The 12590-nt window shown below is 45.1% G+C and overlaps 1 protein-coding gene across 6 annotated transcripts in view; it reads left to right on the forward strand.

The window, feature by feature from the left end:
- The first annotated feature begins 603 nt into the window (after nt 1-603).
- The window catches only part of TEX51 (testis expressed 51), a 15407-nt gene continuing 3420 nt past the window's right edge, over nt 604-12590 (forward strand). The window contains exons 1-8 of one of the 6 annotated variants that reach the window (XR_012376023.1): nt 604-822; nt 923-997; nt 1235-1324; nt 1569-1586; nt 1681-1764; nt 2915-2990; nt 3076-3276; nt 3538-3636. Coding sequence is in view for 4 of the 6 variants with exons in the window: in XM_073885380.1 (XP_073741481.1) it covers nt 621-822; nt 923-997; nt 1235-1324; nt 1569-1586; nt 1681-1764; nt 2915-2990; nt 3076-3150; nt 3535-3613 (699 nt within the window). In the remaining 2 variants the exon portion in view is untranslated. Of the gene's footprint in view, nt 823-922; nt 998-1234; nt 1325-1568; nt 1587-1680; nt 1765-2914; nt 2991-3075; nt 3277-3534; nt 3730-12590 lie in introns of those variants that run through there. The other 5 variants (XM_073885380.1, XM_073885384.1, XR_012376024.1 and 2 more) reach the window with 5 other exon arrangements.

Consider the following 12590-nt stretch of genomic DNA (forward strand, 5'->3'; position numbering starts at 1 on the left):
TTTTCTTCAATGCACCTTGCACATAAGAACTACTGGCCCAAAGATTACTTCTCTCTCTGTACATCCAGTTACAGGCTGGAACTCTGTGTACAGTCTGTCTACACTGCGGTAGGAATAGCTGTCTAAGTTCCTTTGGCTTGGACCAGCACAAGACAGCTGCTAGTTCATATGTGCCATGAAAAAGATGTATGTTCCATAAGCTTCCCCTTGGCTGACCATCTCAATATGGAAAAGTGATTCAGGTTCTTTACACAACTAATCCTCTTTCTGTGCTGCTCCCTCCTGACCTCTCAAATTTCAGCCTGTTGAACTATTTCATACATGGTAAATACCATTAGGAGAGCTGACCATCAGCCACAAGTCTGCACAGCCATTTCTCTGATCCTCACAAGAATCCTCCCCAAGAACATCAGTGACCTCATCTTTAGAGGAAGATATTGAGACCTTGACTTGGGTCTGACACCAAAGCCAATTTTGTACCATAACAGGCCCTCACTGTACCCTGTGGAATTTACTTTCGTTCTACAAAGAGAATGTGGTTTCCAGGGGGAAGGAGTACCATCATTCCGTGTGGAACTGCTAGGCAGGGTGGTAAGAGCACAGAGGGCAGACCCCAGAAGATGCTGCTTCTCCTGGTTGGCTGTCTCTTGCCTGCCATCAATGGGAAGAGCTGCCTCCACTGCTGGCCACAACTGCCTGCATTGATAGACTATGACCTGCAGATTCTTTGGGGCTCCCCAGGGCCACCCAGAGAGCTCTCCCAAAGCCTCCGCTCCCTATTCTTGAAAAGAGATTATGTCTTCTTAGAACCCTGGTATCTTGGTGAGGCACAGCCTAGACCTGAGGGATCAAGGCTGACCCCTTTACCTGGCCTGGGATCCTATACCCACCAACTGCCCTTCATCCCACATCCCATTCTCAGATCATGACCATATGGAGGAAGCAACAGCCAAATTATTCAATCACGTAGATAAAGCCATCAAGAAGTTTCGAGATGGTGAGGAAGTCCCCAGGCTTGTGTTAACAAAACCCAGCCCCCCAAGGCACTCCTAGAGGGCCTGCTGGCCTGGGTTGGGGATGTTTGGTGAAGAGTGGTGACAGACCCAGCATCTGTGTGCTCTATGCAGTTTCTGTTTAAAAAAATTGGCTTGAATTCCCAATCTTGAGTTATGTAATTGTTTCCACCTACAAAATGTGGATGATGAGGGCACACTTCTCTTCCTCCTCCACTCAGATAAACCATCGCTTCTGGAAGAGATTAATGTCCAGAAACAGGTGTTTACTGACAGGCTGAATCAGATGTCTGAGAAGCTGAAGGAGAAGGGTGAGAGGTGGAGCTGGTCCCTCCCCACCACCTAGCCCTTCGCCTCCCCCAGGACTGAAAAGAGCAGAGCCCAGTCTGCAGCCCCTCCTATGTCCCTCCCCAGGAATCCCCATCCTTGCCCACATACTGGGTGCCTGTCCATGTCTTCTCCCAGTTCCCTTTCTTGATGATACCCCAACCCTTCCTGGCTCTGTCTGCCTCCCCTAGCACCTCAGTTTCTCTACCATCTCACCTTCCTGGGCAGCCTGCAATAAGTCTTGTGGTGAGTATGCATGGGGACATGGGGGGGTGGGGGAGGGATGAGAGGTGAGAGGCACATGGCCCTGGCTAAGGCTCCTGCCCATCCCCTCTCACAGACATACACTCCACACTGGAGGTCATCAATTGTGCCAACTGCAAGACACACCTTCTTACCTGCAAAGACCCAACTCTCTGCCCAGGTCAGTGGCAACCAGCCATCCTGTCTCCAACCTGCCCCCACTCCATCCTGGGTCATTATTGTCTCTGTCTGGATTGTCTTCCTCCTCTGCCCAGCCCCAAGCTCTTCTTGCTCCCCATCCTCACCAGAGAACATAACAACTCCTGGGATTTCTTGATGCCGCATGTCCAACTTCAGAGCCATAAAGCCACCTGCCTCTAGGACAACTCCCCTGGAGGTCCCTCGGGTCCTCAAAGCAAGCATGCTTGGAAACATATTCAAACCCAACTCCCCCCACCCACAGTGTGCTCTTCCCTCATGGCCCCTCTCAGCAAATGGCCCCACACAAGCCCTAAGCCAAACCAAGAATTTCCCTTCCCCATATTCAATACATGCAATCACCAAACCAAATTGTTAAGTAATTCTTAAATGTGTTGCCATATTTTCATTGCAATATCCACCACCATTCTGCAGGCATCCTCACTTCTCACCTGGATTATGCCAGCATCTCTCAACTGGCCTCCCTGCCCCTCTTGACCACATCTTACTCAACAACCAAAGAACTTTCTCAAGGAGTAAATCTCCCTATGACACTCTCTGTTTGTAGCCCAATTGCCCCCCAGATAAAGTCCACATCTTCAGAAGGCCTTGTGTGAATAGCCCCTGCTCACCTCCCACTACCCCTGACTCCTCCCCAGCCACACTGAGTTGCTGACATGCTGTACATACAGATGACTTCATGCTTCTGTCCTTGAACATTCTGTGTCCTCTGCCTGGAGCACAGTTTTGTACTTGACCATGGGACCAAAACTGAACTCGTACTTGTTTTTCAAAGTCCAGCCAGAAATCCTATTTCTTAAGAAGGTTTCCCTGACAAGCTCCCACCCCCTGAAGCTCATCGGCCTTCCTTGTGGCTACTTTTCTCCTGATCTGTCCTCCTCTGCTTCCCCTGGACACCACACCATAATTGTTTGCTTGTCTACCTCATAGAGAGCAGGGACCATGTCTCACTTATCTCTAAATATATGCCAGGTACACAGTAGGTGCTCAGTAAGTGTTTGCAAACAAATGAGTGAGTGGACAAATAAAGGGAGGAAAGAATGTAGCCTCTCTGGGCCCAGACAGCCTTAATTGCCCCCCAAACACCTGGCTTCCCTTTTTACACCCCCCAGCCAGGACCTGGAGTACCTTCCCGTGGGTTGTGAGCCTTGGCATTATTCTGCTTCTGGCCGCCATAGCTGGAAGTGGGTGAGTGACTCTCAAGCCCTAGCATCCCCAGAGAAGACAAACCTACTCCTTGACTGACCCATCTTCACCCTGTTTCCTGGCCCAGATGGTACATTTTCTGCCACAAGAAGAGGAGGAGGGAAGCAGAAAATGAGCTGGGAATGGAGACCCCTGACAGAATGTAGGTCTCCCAAGGAGGGAAAGCTGGGGGTAGCAAGGCTGGAGGCCCTAATTCTGGCTCCCAGGGTGTGACATCCAGAGCAGAGTGGGATCAAGGCTGGCTCGGAAGGCCCCATCCCCCCTTAATGTGAGTACACACCCAGGGCCAGGGGCCCAGGACACAGTGGCAGCAAATTTCCACAAGGTGCCCTCCACCTATAGCTATCCTTGTCCTTCGGCAGACCCACTCCCCACGATGGGCCACCACACTCGCTGACATATACAGGCAATCAACATGGCCCTCCTGCTCTCTGCTCCTGGTTAGGTTCAGCCAGTAGGGGTTCAGAGAGACAGAGACAAGGGCATGCAGAAGGTCGGGATGGAAATGCCCTGCTTCTTCTCTCAGCAGGAACCGGGCAGTCCACTGGTCTGAACCAAGATCGCAGTTGCTGTCAGGAGGCTCCCTGATCTCTGAGTTCCAGTAACTGTCCCTTCCTTGACACCCTCCGACCTGGGGTGGTAGCAGTTCTGTGGCCCAAGAGACCACACTCTGTCTTGTGGTTTCCCTATGCCCATGCCTTATAAATACCTTTCATTAAAATATCTTCCCACTATTCTGATGGACTGTAGCATCTGCTTCCTGAGGGGCCTGGACAGACGCAGCTGGCACTGAGATCCTCTCCATAAGGCCCTAAAGGGGCTTGTTCCCTCTTCTCACCTTCCCTCTGCTGGCCCACCACCCTTCCCCTCCTGAAACACCCCTCTCCTACTGCTCTGGTCCCAGCAGTGGTAATTCCACCAGGCTCAGTCCAGCCTCATCTAATTTCAGCACCAGAAATGAAGGCAGAGATGACCTCGGTCCCTGTGTCCAGGTATTGAACAGAGGCAGTAAGAGGCCAGCTCATGGCTCAGGGACTAGCAGAAGAACAGGCTTCAGAAAACAGGCTCCAAGTCACATTAACATCAAACCTCCCCCACATCCTGGCCAAAATACCCACCCTGGGAACACCCAGGTCCCCAGTGGATCTGGTGCTGCTAGCAATGTTTCCCTGACTCTGCCTGTGGTAGTGGGGCAGAGGGGTGCCGAGGGAAGGGGCTTTGCCTCCTTCTCTTCCATCCCCATGTCCCTTTCCTTGTCTGCCCCAAGGCTGCCAGATTAAATGGAACCTCTGAGTCCTCCAGGCACAGCTCTGCCCTTTCCCCTCAACCTTGTGCCCTTCCTCACTGGTGCTCCCAGCCTCTCATCCTTGGCTCAGGCTCTACTCTGAGACTAAACAAGACATATCTGGCAACTTTGAAGCCACTGCCAGGCCCAGAGCCCTGGCCAGCAGGTCAACTCCTAGGTGTTGAAAGGAAGCAGGTCTAGGACCAGAGCTAAGGACAACGACCCAGAACTTGGACTCGAGTCCTGTCTCTGATGCTAAGGTTCTGGGGTCCCCCTTCTACATCTGTTCCCCCATCTGAGCATGCAGGGAGGATGTCATGCTTCAGCCAGGTTGGTGTGTCCCAACCATGGAGCCCACTGGATTCATAATTGCCATCCTACATTTGCTCATGTTTTGGGTCAAAATGTAATGCCCTCATCCCTTTCCCTCACTCCCAGCCCATTGAAATCCTGCCAGGACCCATAGCCCAGCTCCTGAAACAAGCTGTCTTGTCTCCATTGGCCTTGTTGGTGCCCCTCTTCCAGAGCTAGTGCCCAGGCTGGAAGTAACCTGACTCCAGTAGCACCATCCCACCGTAAGGGCCACTCCTTTGGCAGGAGTGGGGGAACTGTAAGAGACCGAGGCAAGATGTATATAGACCATAAATGGCAATCAGGACAGGCAGCCCGACAGCTGAGAGTAGCTGTGGGTCCCCAGCCATAAGCACCTCCAACCCCCAGCCAGGGGGATCCAAGAAGGCCCCCGCTAAGGTGGTATCTTCAACGATGAGAAGCCATGGAAGGTGAGAAGGGAAGGAGAAGTATTTTCACTGAGAGTGCAGTGTTACAGAGGAGCAGAGGTACGAGAGGCTTTGATAAGTTCAGACAACTCCAAGAAACGTGATATGGCTGAAAGGAGAGGTCCAGGTAAGAGGGCCATGAGAGGTGGGGCCCACAGAGGCACCCAGGCCCAAAGGGAGCTAAAACAGGTGAGCAAGGAGGGCTAGGGGGAAGTAGTGGAGGGCTTTGCCAGTGGCAGGTCTGAGTCCTAGGGAGAGGACAAGGATCCAGAGAGGTGAAGGGGAGCTGTGCCCAAGTATATGTGGCTCCATGTGCTAGGAGATGAGATGGTTCCCTCCATCCAGCTCCACAGACCCTCCCTGCTCACAAAGCTGAGAAAGGGTCCATAGATGTGAGGCTTTTGGAGAAAGCATAAAGACATAGCTACAGCCAAATGGTAAGGGTGTCCTCATAACCATTCTGAATGACTGAGCCAGGGCCCCAGGCAGTAGTAATGGACCTCCAGGAAACTGTGATTCTGTGTGTCTATGAAAACTGGTTGCCACCTAGGACAGGGGAAAAGCCAGGCTTTCGTTATGGTGATATTGTTTTCCTATTTATATTTAAATTGGGATTTAAACCATTACTTCAAAGGTATCCAGAGCAACTATTTTCTGATGCATGCATTGAAAATAGAAAATCCTGGGTATAATTTATTAGTTTGTGTGTCTGTATGTGTATATCTCTTATCAACAGATTTTTTTTTATTATTATTTGAGGGGATATTTGCATGAAAAGTAGATATTGAGTTCTGCTAGAGTAGAATAAGGAATTTTGAGTCAGGTAAATCTTGTTCAAAATATAAGCTCTGGAGGACTTTATGCTTCCAGCTATGAGAGAGCAGCTTATAGCACACCAACACTATCATCAAGAGCAACTAAAAATAAAATACATCAAAAGAGCAAAACAAAACAAAAAGTCTGTTTAAGGCACCAGGGCCCTAATGCATCCAAGTTCCCAGGGTAAAGTAGAGCTCTCTGTGGTGAGCCCTTGTCCTGCAATGAGCTTCCCCTTGGCACTTCTGGGCTTCAGCAACACAGGTTGAGAGGCTTGGGGGGCTGTCCTGCAGATGCCTGCAAAGTGTGGAGAAGCCAACGAGCTTTTTTTTTTTTAATTTTATTTTATTATGTTATGTTAGTCACCATACAGCACAGAAAAGGAAACAGTCAACAAAACAAAGAGGCAACCCACAGAATGGGAGAAGATTTTTGCAAATGACACTACAAAGGGCTGATATCCAAAATCTATAAAAAATTTCTCAAACTCAACACCCAAAAAACAAAAAATCAAGTCAATAAATGGGCAGAACACATGAACAAACACTTCTCAAAAGAAGACATACAAATGGCTAACAGACACATGAAAAATGTTCATCATCATTAGCCATCAGGGAAATTCAAGCCAACAGAGCTTTTAGCAATATAATGGGCTAAAGAGACAAAACATGGAGTTCTACTTTGCCAAGATAGAATGTGAGAGGTCCAGATCCGTGAAAGTACAGAGGTGCAGAAAAGGCAAACAAATACATTGTATCTGTTTGTCCCCATCCTCCCAAGAGCATTCCTGTTCTTAACCAGCACAGGCCCAAAGACAAAGAAATCAAACAGAAAAGATCTTAAATGCAATTTATCAGAGATTTGTCTGCTAGGGAAATAAAAATTGGAGTTGCAGACCCACATAGGAGGACAAGTTTTAATAAATAGTCCAAGGTATTAGTTGGTGATAGCCTAGTACACCAGAGGCAGACCAATCCTTTCAAAGCATGGAGCTCAGCCTCTGACAAAATCAAAGAGACCTATTCTTATTTTATATCATTGCTGGAGGATAGAGTAAATATCTTTTAAAGGAAAATAGTATCATCTAAAGCCACTACCATGTTTCATTTACAATTTCCAATATTCAAACAAATATTAACAAACATACCAAAGATAGAATCAAGAGAAAAATCAAACAATAGAAACAAACCTACAAATGATCCAGATATCAGAGTTATCTGATATAAATTTTAAAATAATCCCAAAAGTATTCTTTGCAGCTTTATTGAGATAAAATTGACATATAACATTGTGTTAGTTTAAGGGGGTATAAAGTGTTGATTTGAACTACTTACAAAATTGCAAAATGATTACCACCATAGCACTAACTACCATCTCCATCATATCACATAATTACCATCTTTCTTTTTTCTGGTGAGAATATTTAAGATTTGCTCTCTTAGGAACTGTCAACTATATAATACAATATTATTAACTATCACCATGCTGTACATTAGATCTCCAGAACTTATTTGTATTATAACTAGAGGTTTGTACCCTTTGAGCAATATCTCCCCATTTCCCCCACCCACCCCCAAACCCTAGAAACCACCATTCTATTCTGTTTCTATAAGTTTGGCTTTTTTAGATTCCACACGTAAGTAATATCATACAGTGTTTGTCTTTCTCTGTCTGACTTATTTCCTTTAGCATAAAGCCCTCAAGACTCATCCATGTTGTTGAAAATGGCAGAATTTCCTTCTTTCTCATGGCTGAATAACATGAATATTCATGATATTTTATATATATTATATTATTAATTATAAGAAAATGTAATATATATGTATATGTGTGTGTGTGTGTGTGTGTATATATATATATATATGTATATATATATATATATCCATTACCCATTTATCTATTCATCTGTTGACAGACATTTAGGTTGATTCCATGTATTGGCTACTCTGAATAATGCTGCAATGAACAGGGACTGCAGATATCTTCTCAAGAGTTTGTCTTCTGGGGGCACCTGGGTGATTCAGTCAGTTAAGCGTCTGCCTTTGGCTCAGGTCATGATCCCAGGACTCTGGTATCGAGCCCTGCATCTGGCTTTCTGCTCAGTGGGGAGCATACTTCTCCCTCCCCACCCTGTTCATTTTCTCTCTCTCTCTCTCTGAAATAGATAAAATCTTTTTTTTAAGAGTTTGTTTTTCATTCCCTTTGGATATATACTCAACTCCAAAGTTTCTGTTTGGTTCTTTTATGTTTTTATGTATCTTTGTAGAATTTCTTGTTTTGTTCTTGTATTGTTTCCTGATTTCATTAAATTATCTGTGTTGTCTTGTAGCTCTCTATCTTTAGAATAATTATTTTGCATTCTTTTTTCTTTTTTTGGTGGGCAGCAAAGCAAGGTTTATTTTTTTTAATTTTTTATTGTCATGTTAATCACCATACATTACATCATTAGTTTTTGATGTAGTGTTCCATGATTCATTGTTTGTGCATAACACCCAGTGCTCCATGCAGAATGTGCCCTCTTTAATACCCATCACCAGGCTAACCCATCCCCCCACCCTCCTCCCCTCTAGAAACCTCAGTTTGTTTTTCAGAGTCCATCATTTCTCATGGTTCATCTCCCCCTCCAACTTACTCCCCTTCTTTCTTCCCCTCTTGCTATCTTCTTCTTCTTGTTTTTTTCTTAACATATATTGCATTATTTGTTTCAGAAGTACAGATCTGTGATTCAACAGTCTTGCACAATTCACAGCATTCACCATAGCACATACCCTCCCCAGTGTCTATCACCCAGCCACCCCATCCCTCCCACCCCCCACTACTCCAGCAACCTCAGTTTGTTTCCTGAGATTAAGAATTCCTCATATCAGTGAGGTCATATGATACATGTCTTTCTCTGATTGACTTATTTCACTCAGCATAACACCCTCCAGTTCCATCCACGTCATTGCAAATGGCAAGATCTCATTCCTTTTGATGGTTGCATAATATTCCATTGTGTATATATACCACTTCTTCTTTATCCATTCATCTGTCGATGGACATCTTGGCTCTTTCCACAGTTTGGCTATTGTGGACATTGCTGCTCTAAACATTAGGGTGCATGTACCCCTTCGGATCCCTACATTTGTATCTTTGTGGTAAATACCCAGTAGTGCCATTGCTGGATCGTATGGTAGCTCTATTTTCAACTGTTTGAGGAACCTCCATACTGTTTTCCAGAGTGGTTGCACCAGCTCAAAGCAAGGTTTATTAAGTGATGGCACTGATACTACAAAGCTCCCGAAGAGGGAGGGGACCCAAGAGGGCTGCCCTAGAATAATTATTTTGAATTCTGTCAGGCAATTCATGGATCTGCACTTCTCTGAAGTCAGTTACTGGACGTTTACTTTGTTCCTTTGGTGATGTCTTGTTTCCCTGATTCTTCATGATCCCTGTAGCCTTGTGTAGATGTCTGCTTCTTTGAAGAAGCAGTCACCTTTTCCAAATTTATGGACTGACTTTGGTAAAGAAAAACCTTCACCTATGGGTGGGGGCATGTTGGAGGCTCCAGGTTTGAGGGTGTGTTAGGGACTGGGTTAGTGGTTGGGTTGGGGGGGGTGTAATGACTTCATCAGCTCAGGTTGCTGGGTCCACAACACCAACAGCTGTGTAATCTTTGGTGACTACAGCAGGAAGTCCACAGAGGATGCACATGCTTTGGCATCCTCAGTGTACCTCCACATCCAGTGCCTCCAGGTCCAGATGATGTTACTCATTTAAAAATATTTAATACTCAGCCATAAAAAAGAATGAAATCTTGCCATTTGCAACAACATGGATGCATCTAGAGAGTATAATCTAAGTGAAATAAGTCAGAGAAAGACAAACTCCACATGATCTTACTCGTATGTGGAATTTAAGAAACAAAACAAACAAAGGAAAAAAAGACAAACCAAGAAACAGACTCTTAAATATAGAGAACAAAATGATAGTTACCAGAGGGGAGGTGGCTGGGGGGATGGGTTAAATAGGTGATGGGGATTAAGGAGGGCACTTGTGGATGAGCACCATGTGTTGTATGGAATTGCTGAATCACTATATGGTACACCTGAAACTAATATCATACTGTATGTTAACCATTCTGGAACTAACGATGAAAAAAGATTTCACTTAATAATTTAAAAATAAGTAAATAAATAAGTAAATAGGTGTCAGAAGTAATACATATATATCTATCTATAGATATACATATATATCTATATATGATGATAGATAATGATAGAGAAAGATTTAATATGTATTTTTCAACAAATGGTGCTGAGCAATTGGTCATCCATAGGCAAATATGAGCCTGGACTTAAGTCTCACACATTATTAAGCACATGAACTCAAAATATATCATAGGATTAAATGTAAAACACAAACTAAAATTTGTAGTGTAACACGTAGGCATAAGTCTTCAGGATCTAGAATTGGACCAAGAATCCTTGGATAACACCAAAAGCACAATCCATAAGTGGAAAAAACTGACAAATTGAACTTTATCAAAATGAAAACTCTCACCCATGAATGACCTTGTGAAGAGGATGAAACAACAAGCTACAAACGGGAAGGAAAGATGTGCAAACCACACATCTGACACAGGGCTAGTGTCTAGAATATATAAAGGATTCTCAAAACTTAGCAGTAAAAGTCAAACAATCCCACTAGAAAATGTCCAAAAGACATGGAAAGACATTTCACCATGGGGGATATACAAAGGCCAGATAAGAATATGAAAAGATACTCAGCATCATTTAGCACAAAGAAAACACCTGCAAAAGCCACGGTGGGCTATCAGGGGACACAGAAGAGATCAGAGAAGCCACAGTGCTGGAGCTTGGCGGGGCCTGCACGGACTCATCTGGTTTGCCTCCAGCAGCATCTGGTCCTGAGGCTGCCCCAGGGCCGAGGAGCTGGAGAGGGGAGAGCAGAGACACCATAACTCGGAGGGCAACTGAATAGGAAGCCGCTTATGGCATGTAGGCTCAATTTTCCTCAAAAAGCTCATAATATAGCTTGTCAAAAATGGCACTATGAACCCAAATTATAAGATAATTGTATTCAGTCCCAAATTTAACACAATAAAGGTTATTTGCTCTCATGCCCTAGCAACCATCTCATTGCGGGGCGCGGGGGGAGGGGGGCGGTGAATACCATACAAAAACAAAATGTAAACTCGCAAAGCAGTAATAAAACCAGCACACAACTATTCATTTCAAGTCTATTTTGAAAAGCCTTTGATAATACCAGTAATTCCCTATAAAGCTTCTATTCTCTTGCCACATTTCCCTTCTGGAGATCAAAAAAGGTTTTGCTGTTCTATAGCCATTCCTTTTACAGAGATAAAGTCCACTTTATTTCCCAATTTTAAACATTTGTCATTCTTAAAAAAAAAAAAAAAAACCCGAAATCCCTGACCACCTCTATGCAGCTAAGCCTGCCACATAAGACAGGGCTTAGTGGCAATAGCAACGTGAATCCTCCTTGTTTTGCACAATAAGATTCATTTGATGATCTTAGCGAGGTGCTTCAATGTAGCCCAAGAGCTTTGTCCCCAAGATCTAAAACATTTCAGTGAAAAGAAAATTCAATGGTCTACCCCTTTCCAAATACTCTGACCCTTTCTAGCATCCAGGTTGGGTGGTATCCTCCCTTCTACATCCTGGGTGACCCCACAGGAGCTGAGCAGTTCTGCACGGTTGAGTGGAAGTCTGCCTACAAGGGAGGAAGGGGCTTGAGGCACTCTTGGTTGCAAGAACAGAAATCTGCTTAGGCCTCCTGTAAGAGGACGACGGGTGTAAGAGCTCACGGACCCCAAGGAGAGCTGAGCGATCAGGCCTCGGGAAGAGTGGGAGCAAGCAGTGGTTTTTGCAGGAGGGTGAGGTGGCAGATGAAGGGCAGGCAGGTGCCCCTACAAGGGAGCAGGACTGCCGGCAGTTAGTCTCTTCAAGGTAGGAAGGCAACAAGGAAACGAAGGTGGGGAAAGAAGTACGGGGACCGAGAAGAAAAAGATGGCATAAACCGAGAGAGGAAGGAACGTTCTCAACACAGGCTTCCGCCAGCAGTCAGCTGCGCGCTGGTGCTGAAGACGGGCTGCCCCGAGTTTGATGAAGTCCATGTACTTTTTTTTTTTTTTTAAGTTTTTAAGTAATCTCTACACCCAACGTGGGGATTGAACTCGTGACCCTGAGATCAAGAGTCACATGCTCTGCCAACTGAACCAGCCAGGTGCCCCCCATGTTCTTTTTTATACTTTAGTGTTAAAGCTTGAATAACTTGGTTTTCATGTATGCTAGAAATGATCCATACTTGTCGTTTGAGGTTTACTGCAACTGACAGGGACTTCAGTTTGCTTCACTAGGTTTATTTCCACATAGATGGTGGCCACTCTTTGTCCCAAAATATATGTCCCGAAACTTCAATAAACCCGTGCTTAAATAACGCTTCCATTTTTATCAGAAATGCTTTCTGGCTATCTATGATGTTAAAGGCACTGTGGGAAACATTGATATGGGTACAGAGATGAGCAAGGCATAGCCCTGTCTTTAAGGATCTTGTAATTTGAAAGTGGAGAGGCTATGTGGAAGGAGAATTAGACATGATTAGAGGTCTGTACCAGTAACAATAAGACAATAAAGATCATTATCAACTGCAATGCAGGCTCTTCTTTAACACCCCCCC

The sequence above is a fragment of the Callorhinus ursinus genome, unplaced genomic scaffold (genome assembly GCF_003265705.2).
Source record: "Callorhinus ursinus isolate GAN/ISIS: 27379988/994484 unplaced genomic scaffold, GSC_fseal_2.0 scaffold2, whole genome shotgun sequence".
NCBI lineage: Eukaryota > Metazoa > Chordata > Mammalia > Carnivora > Otariidae > Callorhinus > Callorhinus ursinus.